This window comes from Ictalurus punctatus, chromosome 7 (genome assembly GCF_001660625.3).
Source record: "Ictalurus punctatus breed USDA103 chromosome 7, Coco_2.0, whole genome shotgun sequence".
In the NCBI taxonomy this organism is placed as follows: Eukaryota; Metazoa; Chordata; class Actinopteri; order Siluriformes; family Ictaluridae; genus Ictalurus; species Ictalurus punctatus.
This window is the reverse complement of record NC_030422.2, coordinates 12,453,214-12,472,599: the sequence shown is the minus strand read 5'-3', so window position 1 is coordinate 12,472,599 and position 19,386 is coordinate 12,453,214. Positions and strand designations below refer to the sequence as shown.

At 41.6% G+C, this 19,386-nt stretch overlaps 2 protein-coding genes across 2 annotated transcripts in view; one reads left to right on the top strand and one right to left on the bottom strand.

The window, feature by feature from the left end:
- Positions 1–9,692, top strand: part of nfatc4 (nuclear factor of activated T cells 4) — an 11,425-nt gene extending 1,733 nt beyond the window's left edge. The window contains exons 2-13 of the mRNA XM_017471844.3: positions 2,237–2,400; positions 2,524–3,006; positions 3,674–3,849; positions 4,115–4,277; positions 5,234–5,334; positions 5,542–5,643; positions 5,727–5,914; positions 6,336–6,476; positions 7,001–7,056; positions 7,242–7,368; positions 7,837–8,280; positions 8,857–9,692. Of these exons, the coding sequence (XP_017327333.1) occupies positions 2,237–2,400; positions 2,524–3,006; positions 3,674–3,849; positions 4,115–4,277; positions 5,234–5,334; positions 5,542–5,643; positions 5,727–5,914; positions 6,336–6,476; positions 7,001–7,056; positions 7,242–7,368; positions 7,837–8,280; positions 8,857–8,915 (2,204 nt within the window). The 3' untranslated portion in view covers positions 8,916–9,692. The remainder of the gene's footprint in view (positions 1–2,236; positions 2,401–2,523; positions 3,007–3,673; positions 3,850–4,114; positions 4,278–5,233; positions 5,335–5,541; positions 5,644–5,726; positions 5,915–6,335; positions 6,477–7,000; positions 7,057–7,241; positions 7,369–7,836; positions 8,281–8,856) is intronic.
- An 872-nt stretch (positions 9,693–10,564) lies between these two features.
- Positions 10,565–16,765, bottom strand: myadmb (myeloid associated differentiation marker b). The gene is made up of 2 exons (XM_017471845.2): positions 16,615–16,765; positions 10,565–12,947 (listed from the first exon to the last, which is right to left on the bottom strand). The coding sequence occupies exon 2, from the start codon at positions 12,886–12,888 to the stop codon at positions 12,007–12,009; it is 882 nt and encodes a 293-aa protein (XP_017327334.1). The 5' UTR covers positions 12,889–12,947; positions 16,615–16,765; the 3' UTR covers positions 10,565–12,006.
- Positions 16,766–19,386: the final 2,621 nt, after the last annotated feature.

The window sequence follows — 19,386 nt, the reverse complement described above, 5'->3', positions numbered from 1 at the left end:
TGCTAGCAAATAGCGATTAAGTCTTTATTACAGACGGTGTTAACAAAAACACAGTGAGAGGGAAATGACACAGAACCATCCAGATCATCAGCGTTTACCTCAGAATGCTGATAAATGACTGAGAGAACACTACAATAACACTGTAATGACACTTATCATCAACTGCTAGCACAGCTAACACGGGTTCGAAAACATTTTTCTCCAAATAACAACAATGTGATGTTTTGGTCCATATCATGAAGCACTTTCTGATTTTTGATGGGAATGTCAATTTCTTTAACCTAATCTGATCTAATCTAGTCTAATCTGATCTGATCTAATCTAATCTGTTCAGATAACGTCACTGCTAACAATTCCTTTCTCTTCTTTGGTTTGACATTGTGTATATTACAATGCCGGATTTAATTATACAATATAATAGTTTACACAACACTACCCCAGCATTAGCGTAACTTATTAGCTTAGTAACCTCTCCAGAGGTCTTTATTGAATGCTAAGCAGCTAGCTCTACATTAAATTGTATTCAACTACTTTACTTTACTTTACTACTTTACTATAAAATCCTATTCACTAGCTAGCTAATGTCCTTATAGAACAGAACCTGGAGGTTAGCCTAGCATATAAATGTGTGTGTGTGTTTGTGTGTGAGATTGAGAGAGAGAGAGAGACACACACACACACACACACACACACACAGACACATAGAGAGACACACACACAGAGACAGACACAGAGAGAGACACACACAGACAGATAGAGATAGAGAGACACAGACAGAGAGAGTGAGGAAGAGACACAGACATAGAGAGAGACACACAGAGACACAGAGAGAGACAGAGAGAGACACACACAGACAGATAGAGATAGAGACATAGACAGAGAGAGTGAGGGAGAGACACAGACATATAGAGAGACAGACAGAGATAGAGAGACACAGACAGAGAGAGAGTGAGGGAGAGGCAGACAGAGAGAGACACACACAGACAGATAGAGAGACACAGACAGAGAGAGTGAGGGAGAGGCAGACAGAGAGAGACACACACAGACAGATAGAGAGACACAGACAGAGAGAGTGAGGGAGAGACACAGACATAGAGAGAGACAGACAGAGAAAAAGAGAGAGACACAGAGAGAGAGAGATACACACACAGACAGATAGAGATAGAGAGACACAGACAGAGAGAGTGAGGGAGAGACACAGACATAGAGAGAGACAGACAGAGCAAAAGAGAGAGACACAGAGAGAGAGAGACCCACAGACAGATAGAGATAGAGAGACAGACAGAGAGAGTGAGGGAGAGACAGACAGAGAGAGAGACACACACACAGACAGAGAGAGAGAGAGACACTGAGAGAGAAAGAGAGACACAGGCAGAGAGAGAGAGAGAGACAGACAGAGAGAGAGACAGACACTGAGAGAGAAAGAGAGACACAGAGAGAGAGACAGACAGAGAGAGGGAGACACTGAGAGAGAAAGAGAGACAGACAGAGAGAAAGAGAGACACAGACAGAGAGAGAGACACTGAGAGAGAAAGAGAGACAGACAGAGAGAAAGAGAGACACAGACAGAGAGAGAGACAGACAGAGAGAGAGAGACACTGAGAGAGAAAGAGAGACACAGACAGAGAGAGAGAGAGAGGAGGGTATGGAACAATGTGGTTTTAATCAGTTGTGCGTGTGAATAGTGTTAACTGTTGCCATCTGGACCCAGCCCTGCATTTCTGTTTACTGAACACACACACATACACACACACACACACACACACACACACATCCCTCCATCCTCCCCTCTTTTTTTCTTTTTTTCATGGCACATACTCCTCTTTCTCTCCCTCCGTCCGTTGAGGAATGAAGCTACGCTAACTGACTCCAGCTTTAACCCTTGTTTACGTTCTCTAGTCTGAGTGCACTACTGAGAATCATCACTGATCCTCCTTCTCCTCAGCTGATCCTTATTATTCAAGAATCCGTCGATTTAAACGGAGACAGATACACTTCTTAGAAATCCTTTTATGAAACTAAATATCTCATTTGCTTCTATTTTTTCCCAAATTGTTGCCACACAATTTTTCATTCACATGCTAACACACGTATGCTAACACACATAATCTCTTAAAGGAACAGCGTGACCAGAACATCTTCCTTAATGAATAAACCTGAAATGAATTCACATGTATATTTTAATGAGCAATTATCAGTAATGATCTCTAATATAATCACTTCCTGTGTTATCCAGTGTTAGACAGCCAACTGACTTCCACACTCAGCCAGTCAATGGGAATCCTTCCTTCCCCTCCACCATCCAATCACAGGGCTGGCATGCATTCCCCGCCCCCCAGACGTGCACTGGTGAGAGAGTTCAGCGGGACATACGAGAGTCTCCCGGCACGGTCTGTTCAGGTGAGGCAAGAACAATAAATGTACATTATAATGGATGTGGAATGTAGAAAAGCATAACGTTTGCTAGATTTGCAGAGGACTAATCTCCTACACTAAGCACTGATTAGCGTCTCTCTGTCTCAGGTCTCAGAGTCTCGTGTTTTGGAGTGTCCCAGTATTCAGATCACCACCATCTCCCCTGATGATGATTTTACCCCAGAAGGGGGAACTTACTGGGACAGAGACCGTCTCTACCTGCCCCTCCTCGACCCCTACTGTTACAGGGACAGCAGTATGGGGCCGGGGTCTCTGAGCCCGAGTCCTGCCTCCAGCCCGTCTTCTCGTGGCTGGCTAAGCCCTGCATCGAGCTGCGATTCTCTCCTGGTGGAAGACGAGGAGCTAAGTGAAGCCACTACCCACTTCTGCCTGTCGCCATCATCCCGACCCACCTCACCTGGGGGTAAAAAACGGAGAAACTCCCCCCTTCCCTCACCAAGCCACTCCCGCAGGGGCAGTTACTCTGAAGACCATGTCCAGTTCTTGGACACAGGAGACTCCGCCCCCCAATCTCAGGGTCAGATTGAGCTCAGTATCCCTCAGAAGACCAGGAAGACCTCACTGGAGCAGGTCAGATTGTTTTACTAAAATATCACCATGGTTACGATGTGATTTTATAACAAATATCAGGGATAAAATCTAAAGAGTCATTTCTATGAACACTGCTAAGTGGTGAACTGGGAAGCTGAACACACAATTTAGTGTAAAGTTGAAAGTACTGTTGCTAGGCAACTGGGTGCTGTGAACACTGATTGTTAGCTAGGTTTTAAGATAACAATAATTGGTTTTGTGTTTTACACAGACACCTGTAAAGACACAGTGAGAGTGGAAACGAGTACGTTCATGTGGAACCTTATAAATGACGTAAACACACGAACGTAGCATCGTGTTTATTCAATATCAGGGGCTTTGTGGTAGTTGTTAGCAAATTACAATCCGACAGACCGAGAAAACTCCCACAGATGTCTCGAATCGACTGACTGAACGCTACGACAAAATGTTTTCCGTCACTTGGTTCAAGACAGCTGTGGGAGTTTTTTTTGTCGTAGCATTTTGTCTGTAAGAACCTCACTACACCAAACTAAAGAAAGTACATTTATTTTCATTGCCTCATAGTTTAACCAATCACAGATGTTCCCGCCCCCTAGTTTGTTTTGATTGGTTGCTATTAGAAAGTTAAGCACATTCCAGCAGCACCCTCTAGTGTCCATCTTCGCAATGCACTTCATAAACACAGGTCTCCTCCCGAGACGTGGAACTGGAGCAGATTGCTGCCCCAAATACCCCCTGCCCCCCCTCAGACATGGGGCAACTCAGGAGGGAGCCTCCCACATTGGGGATGGACTACCTCTCTGTACCGAACACCCTCGGCTGGGGAAGAACCCGTGCCAGCGCCCACAGCCCCATCTTCAGGTTGGAGACACATCCACACACACTTTTACTTTAAACACACCCACACACACACACACACACACACACACACACAGATGTCTGTTTAAAATCAGTTTAGTGCAATTCTTTGTTTTTCCACATGTTTGTAACACACCCACAGGGACGGTCTTTATGGTCTTGATGGTCTTTATGCCCCCTATGCAGTGAAAAAGGCATGTGGATTGGGACACGCCACAAAAACTGATTACGTCATTGTTATTGGTCTTTGTTGTGGTTATTATTGCAGGTCTAACGCATTGCCGCCGCTCGATTGGCCGTTGCCGTGTCAGTTTGATCAGTACGAGTTGCGGATCGAGGTTCAGCCGCGTCCTCACCATCGTGCTCATTACGAGACAGAAGGAAGTCGAGGAGCCGTGAAGGCGTCGCCAGGAGGACATCCTGTAGTGAAGGTCACAGTTATTATTATTATTATTATTATTATTATTATTAATGTTTCACACTCCATCAGTCACACAGCGATTTACCACAAACCTTTAATTTTACCACAAATTTAGCATCAGGATAACTAAAGCTAGCATCTCAGCTAACATGGAACACATTAGAAATGGTAACGTGAAAGCTTGTAGACAGCAATTAGCATCAAGCAAATGAAAAAATGCTAAAAGGTTTTGTGATCTCTTTTTTTTTTTTTTTTTTTTTAGCTTTTTACAGTGATGAATTGTCTTAATCAAAGAGTCAAATATACATTAAATCATTTTACATTTAAATTTAGTTAAACTGCCACCAGTTAGCAAAGATAGCTAACTGGCATAACTACCAAACAATTCAAGCTTATCAGCTTCATGCTAACTTACAGCTAAGTTACTCACCACAAACATTGACATTAAGTTACACACAATTATCTACCGAACTAAACAAAATTCAGTCATATAGCTTAAACGTTAGCAGAAGTGCTACGATGCTAAACCTATTAGCATTAGTGTAGATTTTACTCTCACAGGTTCCTGATATTAGTTTTTACCAAAACTTTACACAAATAGCAGAGTAGCAGATTAGCACATTAAATTAACAGTGATAAATTTGTGTTTAAATAAATACCTTTCTGATAATGTTCCTGCTCCATATTTTTATTTTATGTATTTATTGTTTTTAATTAAATTCCTGATATGGCTAACTTGTCTAACAACATCTTTTATCCACGCAGTGAGGTTATGATAAATAAAGAACCAGTTAGAATACTCTGATGCTAACTCCTGAATGCTAGCGTACTTAATAACTAACATAGCTAATAAGTGATGTAGCTAATAAGTAGCGTAACTAATAACTAGCATAGCTAATTAATAGGTTGATGGAAATTTATGAGCGTTGGTTAGTGTTTGTTTATTTATTTATTTCTCTTTTCCAGCTGGTGGGATATGCGGAGCGTCAGCCACTGTCCTTACAGGTTTTTGTAGGAACCGCAGACGACAGATCAATTCGCCCTCATCCGTTTTATCAAATACACAGGTACTCAAATTATCATGATTTTTAAGTATTTATATTTGAAAAAGAATTAAATATTTAATATTTAAACTTTGCTTGCATTAGCGTAATGCTAATTTGTGGTTCCAGTACTCATCAACTACATTAGCCTTGTAATTTTCCTTTAAATTAGCTAATGACATAAAGTGTGTGTGTGTGCGTGTGTGTGTGTGTGTGTGTGTGTGTTCCCAGGGTGACGGGGAAGATGGTCGGCACAGCGAGTCAGGAGAGCATGCAGACTGGAACCAAACTACTGGAGATCCCATTAAACCCCGAGACCAACATGACAGCACTGTGAGTACCTAACCTGTGTGTGTGTGTGTGTGTGTGTGTGTGTGTGTGTGTGTGTGTGTGTTTAATCTCTCGGTTCTCCACAGTATCGACTGTGCGGGGATCCTGAAGTTGAGGAATTCGGATATCGAGCTGAGGAAAGGGGAGACGGACGTTGGGAGGAAGAATACTCGCGTGCGATTGGTCTTCAGAACTCACCTGCCTTTAGCTCCGCCCCTTGGTCCACCTGGACGAGTGTTAGCGTTGCAGGTGGCCTCTCAGCCAATCGAGTGCTGTAAGTACAGCTAATTAGTATGCTCTGTTGTTTAGCTAGCTACGTACTGATTTCTGTACCTCAGTAACGTTGTAACGTTTTATCACTGTGTACGATATTATCACAATATTTACATATTTATATATATATTTGTCAACACTTTACACGAATGTGTTTATTTGATAAAAACATAGTTTACAACCAGAGTTAGCTTGTGTAGAAAAATATAGCTAATATAGCTAGCTATCTAATTATCTAGTTAAGAAATTTTTTATAAACAAAATTATAAATGTATATAATTATAAATATTGAATATATATTAATAAAAACTTTCTTAAACAGTTGTTATTGTAATAATCATCATGATTTTTGTTATTGTTATGGTTGTTACTGTGGATCATATTGTTATGGGTGATGTAACTCCGCCCCTTCCTGTGTGCAGCTCAGCGCTCAGCTCAGGAGTTACCCATCATTGAGTCCATCAGTGTCACTTCCTGTTTGGTGGAGGGAGGGGCAGAGCTTCTGGTGAATGGCAGCAACTTCCTGCCCACATCCAGAGTGTTGTTCATGGAGAGAGGGTCAGGTGAATATGTTTATCTTTCAGATTTATCACATTTATCACGTGTATCACATGTTCATCACAGGGTTTACGTATGTCTATCACATGCGTATCACCCATTCATCAGAGGGTTTACACGTGTTTATCACATGTGCATCCCATGTTCATCACAGAGTTTACGTCTGTTTATCACATGTTTATCGCATGTGTATTACCCATTCATCAGAGGGTTTACACGTGTTTGTCACATGTTTATCATGTGTTTATCATGTGTTTGTCACATGTTTGTGATGTGTTTATCATGTGTTTATCACATGTTTACCACATCCACGCATTGGCCAAGTGTAGCTCAGGTGTAGTCTCTCAGCTGAGATGTGCGTTTACTGGAGCTACGAGGCTAATGTAGATTGCATGTAATAGATGGTTATGGACTCCAGTTTAGCACTGTACACTAAATCTGCTCCAGTGCAAAACTCTGTGTGTGTGTGTGTGTGTGTGTGTGTGTGTGTGTGTGTGTGTGTGTGTGTGTGTGTGTGTATATGATGTAGATGGTAAACTGCAGTGGGAAGAGGAAGCTCATGTGGACCGTGACAAAAGCTCTGAGGTAACGCACACATTTATTTTGTGTTGTTGGTTGTGTTTCTCTTTGTGTAAACATTGTGTGTGTGTGTGTGTGTATGTGTGTAATATGTATTTATTGTGTGTTGTACTTTATATCCATAGAGTATTTTGTATGTCTTTGTTTTGTGTGTATTAATATTGTCTGTTCATTTTGTGTGTGTTTGTTAGAATGTGTTGTGTGTACGCGTGCCAGCCTACAGCGATGTGTGTGTGAGTCAGCCGGTGTGTGTGTGCCTGTATGTGTCCAATGGCAAGCGCAAACGGAGCAGCACACACTGCTTTAAATACCTGCCCAGTGAGTGTTTTACACACACACACACACACACACACACACACACACACACACACAATTAAATTCATTTCAATTCAATTCAATTTTATTTGTATAGCGCTTTTTTCAATGGTCATTGTCTCCAAGCAGCTTTACAGAAACATATAAACACAATTTATCCCAATTGAGCAGACCTGTGGCAACAGTGGCAAGGAAAAACTCCCTGGGATGATACACACACACACACACACACACACACACACACACACACACACAGAGAGACACACTGCTTTAAATACCTGCCCAGTGAGTGTTTTACACACACACACATACACACACACACAGACACACACACACACACACTGCTTTAAATACCTGCCCAGTGAGTGTTTTACACAGACACACACACACACTGCTTTAAATACCTGCCCAGTGAGTGTTGCTCTCTCTCTCTCTCTCTCTCTCTCTCGCTTTCGTTTATTCTCTCCTCAGTGCTGTGTAAAGAGGAAGACCCTTTGTTGTCTCGACCGTCTCTCTTGCTGTTGGATGGAGTGATGCCGTTGTGCCCGCCCCCCCACCCTCCTGAGTACCCTTACACCACCCCGGGGGGGTATCACGATGAGTTCTGCCCCCCGCCTGAGACGTCAGAGGACAGGGGGCCGATAAACGAGTGTGATCCCTCGTTCCAGAGTCTCGAGCTGGGTTTCAGTGAGCTGTACCCACTTTACCCGCCCCAGCCATGGCCCGACTCTCCGTACCTGTCCTCCTCCCCATCCCCGTCTCACTCCTCCTCCATCAGCCCATTTCCCAGCAGCCCTGTCTCCACCTCCCCCCTCCCCCCTCCTCTCCTACCTCACGGCCCCCCTGCCTACCACCAGGAGAGTCACATGACCTTCAGTGGTGCCCCACCCATGCAGCACATCACGCTGGACGAAGGTAATTCACCTGTCCGTTAGTGCAAGAAGCAACCTGATTGGTTAATAGCCACAGCCAATGAGAATTAGCAAATTAGCACCATGACTAGCAAAACGCTAAGTAGCTAATGTATGTGATTGTTAGTTAGCTAGCCAGGTTCTTTCCTTATGTATTAACAAAATATACTCGAACATTAAAATATAAAGTAGCTAGCTAACTAAAATATCAAAATGTTAGCTAAATGTTGACTAGCCGAGGACAGAAAATGCTTAGCTAACACCCCACATTAATCTTTAATGCTACACACACTTGACCTCACATGCACATGCAACTGACCCTACATAAAGAGTTTAGGAAAAAGTCATTACCTTATGAAAGGTGTTTAGCTAACATTAGCTTAGACGGAACTAAAAAAAGGAGCACACATTTAATCACTACAGTTTAGCTGATGTTAACAGTGTATTTACTTTACACAAAAAAACAGTTTAAAGATTAACTCTGTGTGTAGTTTGTGATCATGTTTTGAAATAGCCACACCATGCTAATAACTAAATGCTAATGTAACATGATGCTAACATGCTAATGTTTTGTCCACAGTGAATGAGTTTATTGGTGAGGACATCAGGACGTTTCACACAGACAGCAGACCTGCGTAACATCGACACGTCGCTCTGGTTTACACGTACGACTCTATTTTATACCTTCTGTTGTTTTTACGCTACGGTATATTTTGTGCTATTTCACAATAAGGGAACGGCTGTAAGTACCGGTTTTGTAGATAAACGTTACATCAGCATCGCGTTGATATTGAACGCAACAAATGTTTTTTTAATCGTCTTTAATAAATTATCATTGTATTAAATTGTGTGTGTGTGTGTGTGTGTGTGTGTGATTTATGGCTGTGATGTTACACATTACTGATTAATCGGCAACGGGATTAAATCGGCAACGGGATTGAATGGATGGATAAAAGAGAGAGAGTGTGTGTATGTGTGTGTGTGTGAGAGAGAGTGTGTTTGTGTGTGTGTGTGTGTGAGAGAGAGAGAGAGAGAGTGTGTGTGTGTGAGAGAGAGAGAGACTCTAAAAGATGCTGGGTTATTTTTTCTACCCAAATGCTGGGTTGAGTTTTTTGAGTCATGTAATGGTGTTGTTTTCTGTTTTGGGGTAGTTTTGGGGTAGTTTGTGTAACCCAACCGCTGGGTTAGTGACGGTCATTTTCACTGCATTACTCCACTGGATCATAAGTTGGTTGCTCAGGTTTTTTTTAGATGTCTTAAACGTCTCATTTGAACAAAATCAGACATTTTCGTATAAAATTTATGATTTATTTGAGTCGTTTACTTCAAAGTTTATATATAAACACTGCTTTAGCAGCTCTGGCAATACATCTCTGAACACCTTCTTGTGTGTAAATAAAGGAGATACCATGCTGATGTATTTGTTTATCATGTGGTAGTTTTGACATTTTCAAAGGGTAAAAATAACCCTGAAAATATGAACCTGTTTATTAAATAAAATTAACCCAGCATTTTTGTAAAAATTAAAGTGTTCTTTTGGTTGGAAAAAAAAAAGCACATTTAAAAATAACAACCCAACTTGATGGGTTAGTTTAATCCAAAATAATGAGTTTTGTCCTGTATTTACCCAGCTGTTGGGCTAAAAATAACCCCGTTAGGTGGTTCATTTTAACCCTGTGTTTTTTAGAGTACACCAGGGGGCGCCCTGTCTTAGCTTCTACTCTATCCTGAACTCCAGTGTGTGACCTAACACACACACACACACACACACACACACACACACACACAGACATACACACACACCACACACATACACACATACACACACACACACACACACACACACACACACACACACACACACACAGAGGGCAGTAATACACTGTAAGGTCAGAACACTGTGGTCTCAGAAACATCTGGCTAATAATGATTCAGTTACTGATTATTTATTTTATTATTATTTCCTCTGCGCTGGACTTAACTGTAATTTTTTCCTCTCTGCTGTAAAGTTATCACACGGGTGAAGTCGTTACCTTGAGCTCGTTACCGTGTGTGTGTGTGTGTGTGTGTGAGGAACATTTCTTTTTCTTTATCTCTTTAATTCTTATTCAGAGCACGTTTCCCACAATGCACCAATGAGAGTGATGACACCACCGTAACAGCCCGTGACAGACACACACACTTGTGTGTAACTCATCCAGCTTTATGATGTACTACACAAACAGCTGATAGTTACATACAGAACACTTCGTTTGCATATAATTAGCATACACTTTGCACACACGTGCTGTAATACTGATTCAGTCGTGTTTATTTTGAAAGCAGAATATATTGAAAAACACGGACACACTGTCACAATCACAACATATCACAATGTACATGCAATTCTTCCTTATTGTCTTTACATTTGTATTTTAAGTCATTTGGCTAACATGTGAAATTATATGTCAGAATATACAAAATTCATCTGACTGTGGAGCTAAAATCATACAGATAGAGATAACTGAGCATTTAGCTAATAGCGTTAGCAGTAACTTCTGACCAATTACATGACCAGAATTTAATCACATGACTATTTTCAGTTTTTATAAAATGGCCGCCATCCAAAATCCCTGAACTGAGTAAAAGAATGTTGGTGTTATTGTTGTTTTATTTTGAATTATTTGTTAAGTCAGTGACTATAAAATTAGCACTAGTTACCACATGTTTCTTACTAAGGTATTAGCACCAGTGCATTAGCAATACATGCTGCATTATATCAAGTGTCAGTATCAGTTAGCATTCTCTAGCTCGGTCACACTGTGTAAAAATCATGATAAGTCAGAATATACATGTAATTCTTCACCTGGTTTTTATCTGGAGTTGTGTTTAAATACTTGATGGTGAAAAGTGAACACAGTTCTGCACTGATCCATAAGCAGCAGCGCTACATGCTACTTCATAACAATTACCATAACACACAGATTCAGTCAATGTGCTAATCGTTGCTAATGTGAGAGAGCATCGATTTTCAGAGAGATAAATGTGCTAACATATTCATAATAAACCTAACTAAGCTGTAATTGTAAAAAAAAAATAATAATAATAATAATAATAAAAAGTTCGTTTTAAATGCATACAAATTAAACAAGCTCTAAAACTAGCAACTTGGATTGTGACATTTTCTTTTAAAATTGCTCTGATGCACAGAAATCTTTGGTGTAATACGATTGCTGAAAACGAGGTGAAACCACATAACTCTAAAAAAGTAACTCTGAAAAATGAACACTGATAAATGAAGCTTTACCACACAGTGTGTTTGAGGTCACAGAAAGAGCAAGAAAGAGAGGCTAGCATAAGTGGCACACTGACACCACACTGACCATGAAACCACGCCCACTTCCCAATACTGTGCCCAACTCTGCCCTCATAGACTTCCTCTAAACACTGCGATTGAGGAACACTTCACACTTAACTAACCAGCTAGTGTGATGTCTTACCTAGCTAGAATAATCTGCTTTGCTAACTAGTGAGCCTGCAAATTACCTGGTTGCCTGCTTAGCCAGCTTCATAACAGTTTAATTTTGAAGAATTTTATTGATCTTTTGTAAACAGCTTTAGAAAAGAAACATAAAGATTACAGTGATGTCAGAGTATGCTAATCTAACGCACTTCATTCAAGCTAATAACGGTAATTTAATGGTGGCTGAGCAGAAAGGGTATTGGAAGTGGAGGCGAGGTTGTTCCTTGATTAAACTGTAACAAAGACAAGCCTGGCTGAATAGATCAGGTCTGCAAGATACAGCAGGAAGTTTATTGCTGTGAGGACAGCGATGGCTAACATCTTATCCCACACACAGAGCCCCATGAAGGAGCTGCACTGATTCGGCCGGTGGCTGCTCCCCCCGTGTTTGTCATCAAACTTGTAAATGGGCCAGATGATGGTGGCAGAGAGATACATCGCCACGGCAAGCAGAGCATACGTGGAAAGGAAGCGTGGGAAGGATACTGGGAGCAATCCGGTCCACTCAGCGATGCACATGATGATGATGGCCGCTGATAGGATGAAGCAGATGCAGTAGACCGAGAGACACCATTTTGTTGCTGCATTCTGGTTATAAGACACCGGATCGCTGATAAAAACGAAGATGACACAGGCAATGAAGGTCTCACAGACTTTCAGAATGCCTGGCGCTGTAGCCATGTAGCCGGACACCTCACCTGGACGCGCCTTGCTCAGGCTGACCTCGCTGAAGTAGGCGAGCGTGGCGAGGCATGAGAAGACAGTGGAGACGATGCGGCAGTTGACGTATTCCTCGCGTCCCCCGTAGCCTTTCAGGAAGAACAGGGGGAAGATGATGGAGGCGGACAGACAGAGCAGAGAGGCATAGCAGGCGAAGGTAATGGGGAAGTTTTTCCAGGAGACAGGAGCGCGAGACTGCAGGCCACAGATCTCCACCAGGAGGATCAGTAGTGTCCCAGCGAAGCTGAAGCTCCAGCAGAACACACACCAGTCTCCGGTACCGTGCCCCATCTGTGCACCGTACAGTGCTACGCTAAACGCCACACACGCAAACACCATAGCCGCCACCCGCGACCACATCAATGGGGAGGAACGGAACACCACCGGCATGATGGGAAGGTCTCAGACACGCCTGATCTCTGCTGCTGGGTTGTTGGGAAAAAGGATGTCTGAGGACAGAAGAGAAAGCATGATGTTATAAAAACAGAGATATGAAAAATTGACCATGTCCCAAATTGCACGCTGTTAATGATAGTCTCTCCTCACCCTGTGTAGTGTCAGTCCCTGTAGTTCCCTAGTACATTAGTCCTTTAGTTCCCTAGTCCATTAGTCCCTTAGTCCTGTAGTTCTCTAGTCTATTAGTCTTATAGTTCTCTATTCCGTTAGTCTCTTAGTCCTGTAGTTCCCTACTTCGTTAGTCCCTTAGTCCTGTAGTTCTGTATTCCGTTAGTCCCTTAGTCCTGTAGTTCCATAGTCCATTAGATCCTTAGTTCCTGAAGTTCCCTAATCCCAGTAGTCTCTTAGTCCTGTAGTTCCCTAGTTCATTAGTCCCTTGTTCCCTTAGTTTCTCCGCCTGTCAGTCCATAATTCTATTTAGTTCCACAGTTGCATAGTGCCTTAACCCATAGTTCCCGCTTAGTAGTTTTGTAGGTGTGAGATTCCTTAGAGCTTTGTCATGTAGATTTTTCTCTCTGTTTATTCTAGGTGGTTTTCCTGGAGCACTGTTGGATTATACATATTAAACACACTGAGTACACACAGGAGTCCTGTAGCTCTTCCTGCACCCACACATTACAACTGTTCCCCAAACAGCCAGTACCTAAAGATGTGTACTATTTTTACGTTATTTAGTATAGTATGGTTTAGGTAGGGTTAGGGTTAGAGTTAAGTGCCCCACACTTTTTCCAGCAGGATAGAGAGACATAAACACTCACACAGCTGTGCTGCTTACATAACACCAACAAACATGCTAACAAATGCTAAAAAAATGCTAACAAATTCCCCTGACATAATGACAGAGAAATCCCACAGTGCACTGCAGGAGGCTAGTGTCAGAAGGCTAGAACGGCTGTTCTCGGGCCTCGGGTTCTAAACCGTGTTTTAAGCCATTTTGAACGAGCCAATGACTAATCTATTCCAAGCACTCAGACAAGACCTTTCTCCAACCCCATGCGCCGTTCTGTGGGAGGACAGAGGGACAATCAGAGCATTCATCTCTCTTGCACACACACACACACACACACACAGGGATAATCAGTGCAGACATGCCGGGTTCAGCTGCACATCACATCAATCTCTCACACCACACTAATGGAGAGAGAGAGAGAGAGACAGAAAAGGAAAGAGAAGGAAAGAGAAAAGGAGAGACAGAAAGAGAGAGACTGAAAAACATATCATGTACACTTTATATGTATCATGTTATAGTGATTTAAATGCTTTTGGCTACAGAATAATAGAATGTTGTAATGCTAATAAAGCTAGCATAAAAGTGAGGGAGAGACAGAGTGGAAGAATGTAAGTCTCCAGATATGGACAGGGAGAGGGGGAATTCTTCTGCATGGAACTCTAAACATAAGCAGAAATATCTACCCCATGACTCACTACTCAATCCCTCCCTCTCTCTCTCACACAGTCACTGATGCTCTCTCGCCCAACTGTGGCTCAGAGTTTCCAGTTTACTAATGAGTTCCAGATGCTGAGGATCCCCACAAACGGAGAGAGAGAGAGAGAGAGAGAGAGAGAGAGAGAGAGAGAGAGAGAGAGAGAGAGAAACGGGTGCACTGGGGGAGGTGGTTGGGGTGAGTTATGGATGAATAAATGGAGGCCCTGGAACATGTTTTTTAGGAAAAGACTGGTGATTGGTCAGGATATTCTTGTGTGCCAATATTTCCAGCCCCACCCATGAGAGAGAGAGAGAGACAGAAAAAAGTGAAACAGGGCAAGAGAGTGCCTCGAGTTTTTCATTTTGGAATCCATTTACTTATTTCTGAGTCTGGTTCCTCTCAAGGTTTCTTCCTCATTTCATCTCAGGGAGTTTTTCCTTCACCACCATCACCTCTGACAGCTCATTAGGATAAATCCACGCACTTAACATCTGTATCCTGTGTTTATATACTGTATGTCTGTAAAGCTGCCTTGAGACAATGTCCACTGTAAAAAGCGCTAAACAAATAAAACAACTGAATATTTCAGTCCTCTCCTTCTCTCTCTCTCTCTACCTTTCTCTCTCTCTCTCTCACTCTCTGTCCATCTGTCAAATTGAGGATGGGCTGGGCTGGGGTGGGGGGGTGGGGGGGTGACATAAGGCCCCTAAAAATTAACTTGAGGAGTCCCCTGGTGTTTCATTAAAAATAGAATGCTAGTCATTCTTCATGGTGCTGAGAGAATGGCGGGAAAGAAGAGATCATGTCAAAAAAGATTTTTTCAATGCTGTGCCTGAGTGCAAGGTGTTAAAGAAGTGATTTTGTTCAATTTGCATTAACAGAATGTGAAGTTTATGTTGTTACATGGATTCTACATGGAGAGTCTGTAATTCTGTGGAGAGTAAATACTCGGCTGCACATTTACTGTTCTTCTTTATAAATACTAAAATCAATCAATAAAAACATTCATCTCTATATCTTTCTATATTTATCATTGTATATTTTTCTATTTATATATGTACATATGTATATATGTATCTTTATTTATTTATATATCTATCGTTATATATTTATATATATATATAGTTCTCCCCCACGAACTTTACCACGGATTAACTAGTTCCTCAGAAGAAAACTTCTGACATACAGTTTCCTGACCAACGTGTGACCTCTTACACCACAGAAACACACTCAGTTCACACTGTACCCACACTCATTACACACTAATGTCATTACACACAGCTCAGCGCAGTACATACACACTGTTACACAAACACACACAACTACACACATGAATACACACAACTACACACAACTACACGCATGAATACACACAACTACACACAACTACACGCATGAATACACACAACTACACACACAACTACACGCATGAATACACACAACTACACACAACTACACGCATGAATACATACAACTACACACACAACTACACGCATGAATACATACAACTACACACACAACTACACGCATGAATACACACAACTACACGCATGAATACACACAACTATAAACACAACTACATGCATAAATTTATTATCATTTCTCTTTCCATTTCCTATCTCTCTCTGTCTCTCTCTCCGTTTCTCTCTCTCTCTCTGTCTCTCTCTCTCTCTCTCCTCAGCTCCATGGTTACAGCGCACATCATCATTAATCGTGATAATTCCGTTATCCTGTCATTCAGACTTTCAGTCCACGTTTCAGGAAATGAACATTCAAAAGTGTATTTTAGCTTCTAGTAATGAAATAGGCTAACGTCCACCTGTATGTGTGTGTGTTTGTGTGTGTTTGTGTGTGTGTGTGTGTGTGTGTGTGTGTGTGTGTGTGTGTGTAAGGGGGTGTGTATTCCAGCCCCACCCTGCCCAGTACACTTACACACATTTTCCCCTCTACTGAGTCTGTGATTATACAGTATTTTATCTGATCACCAAATTAATCAGTTGTTTATGATCACATTTATTAACGCAGACATTTCAAAAACTACTGAAAACACACACACACAGAGTAAAAAATATATATATATATATATATATATATATATATATATATATATATATATATATATATATATAAAGTGATTAAAAAACCAACAACAACAAACTCACAACAATGAAACACTTCATTTTCTCGCTGTTTGACTGACAGAAGGCAGATAAATAAAAGTGAAGTGTGTTACCTGATCTGATCTTCTCGGTGCCTCGTGGAGTCTCTGAGCTCTGACTGTGTGTGTGTGTGTAAAAGTGTGTGTGTGTGTGTGAGAGTGTATGTTATTCAATGTGAGCTCAGTGTTGGGAGTTTACAGTGCAAGAGAAAGAGAGAGAGTGAAAAAACTCCACACACTCCGCCCAGAATCTCCATATTAGTACAGAACCCCCATTCACTCTGTCTGTCTCTCTCTCTCTGTCTGTCTCTCTCTCTCTGTCTGTCTTTCTCTCTCTGTCTGTCTCTCTGTCCCTGTCTGTCTCTCTCTCACTGTCTGTCTTTCTCTATCTCTCTGTCTGTCTCTTTGAATGTCTGTCTGTCTGTCTCTCTCTCTGTGTCTGTCTTTCTGTACCTGTCTGTCTCTCTCCCTATCGCTCTGTCTGTCTCTCTGCCTGCCTGTCTGTTTCTCTTTCTCTCTGTGTAAAAAAAAATATTTCTTAGATTGTACACTGTTCTTCATGTCACGTAATCATCTTCATTTCTATTTGACTTCATTCATTTTTTTTACATTATCTCACACAGCTGCTGAGTTCTAGATTGTGATTGGTCAGAAGGTGTTGATTAGTTCTCTATAACAGCAGGTATGACAGAAGCGCAGCTGCAAGTCTCAGGTTTATATTAACACACTCGTTCTAATATGTTACCGTTTCTATAGTAACAGCTCGTTCATAGGAGACGTGTACAGCGAAGTTTTCTGTCTGTGTAAGGTGTGTGGAAGGAGTCTCCAGTGTCAGCGCTGAGTAACAGTCAGAGGTAAAGCTGTAACTTTAAGTTTTCCCACATCTTCAAGGCAGAGGAGTTTACACTTCTTTGTGGTTTCTCTGTAAGACGACAAGCTGTGTTTTATTTTCTTATTAACGTGGAGAGAGAGAATAAAGAGAGAGAATAAAGAGAGAGAATAAAGTGAGGCTGGTGAGGGAATGATTTAAAGTGCACCTATTATGGTTTTTCAGATATGACCTTTCATGTATTGTGTTATAGCTGTTTGTGAAAGTAAAAAGTCTGCAAAGTTTCAAAAATCAAAGACAAACGGAGTTATTGACTCCCAAAAGAAGGAATCGATTCTGAACAGCTGAATCGAATCGTTAGTGACTCCACACTTACTTCCTGTACTAACCTAGGTAGGTTTGTAACAAAAAGCCCCGCCTCTGATCTTCATCGGCTGCTCGCTCACAGCGGTAGACCAATCACAACACACTCGGGCATCTGACCAATCAGAGCAGAGTATGCTCTGTGAAAGAATGAATGAATCCTTTAGAACAGATCATTTAACGAGTCGTTTGTGACACTGGGAGGAAATAGGTAATGCTGCAGTTTAAATTATGAGCACGTGTTTTTTGATCTCAGATGTAAATCTATTGTATGAGAACTTTAAAACAAAATTAGGTACGTTTCAAAACCATGATAAGTGCGCTTTAAGTTTATGTCTGCTATAATGAAAGTGACAACAGGAACTAACTTGTTTCATGGATGATTGACAACATCAAATTAACTATAAATGGATAAAAACTGTCATTTTTTAATAAATGAAGACTTGGTAAGTTGCTGTGGTGTAATGTCAGCGTGGTCATAGTAACTCCACTTCATTACTCCACCCATCGTTAATTATTTGACCACACAGTACCACACAGACTGTGAAGATGGAGACAGGTTACTGAGATCAGGGTGGAGACAGAGATGGGGACAGGTAATGAGTCAGATACAGAGATGAAGGCTGGCTGGGACAGGGAGAAATAAACAAATAAACGGGGTAAGATGGAGATGAAGATGGTGAAGCTGGTGGAGATAGAGATGCTGGTGAAGATGGAGGTTGAGATAGCAATGATGGTGGAGGTAGTGGTGGAGATGTAGATAGAGATGGAGATGGAAACAAAGATCAAGATGGAGGTGCAGATAGAGATGGTTCTTGAGATTGAGGGAAGTTGGACATGGAGGTGGAGAGGAAGATGGAGGTGGTGGTTGAGATGGAGATGGAGAGATGGCAATAAAGATTATGATGAGCATAAATGGAAGAGAAAAAATGACAGTGAGCTAAGACCCTTCAGATGAACAGTCCTCCATCAGTGCAGAACAGTTCCACAGACGTGTAGAATCTGTGACAAGGCGCGCCAAAGATTCTTCTAGTAGTTTCTTGCTGGATTCTTTTAGTGGTGTGTGTGTGTGTGTGTGTGTGCGTGTGTGTGTGTGTGTGTGTGTGTGTGTGTGTGTTGAGCAGCAGGCTTTCCTTTCACATGACTCAAAGCGTTTGATAATAATAACACCATGAACAAACGACACGTTTACACTGTTGCTCTGTAAACCAGCCGTATCCTTTATTTGTTTATATTATTTGTTGCTAGGTGATCAAAACAGTAACCATGGAAACCAGCGGTCTGTTTCTAATGTATTTATAAAATGTGGTTAAAATGAAACGTGACTTACGAGTTCATTTCCGCTCTGAGACCACACATACACACACACACACACACACACACACACACACAGTGTGAGGGTTTAGATTATGTTCCATGTGAGGGTTTATATCGGCGTAAGGGTTTATTTCGGCGTGACGGTTTATATCAGTGTGAGGGTTTATATCAGTGTGAGGTTTATATTCAGTGTGAGGGTTTATATCGGTGTGAGGGTTTATATCAGTGTGAGGGTTTATATCAGTGTGAGGGTTTATATCGGTGTAAGGGTTTATATCGGTGTGAGGGTTTATATCAGTGTGAGGGTTTATATCAGTGTGAGGGTTTATATCGGCGTG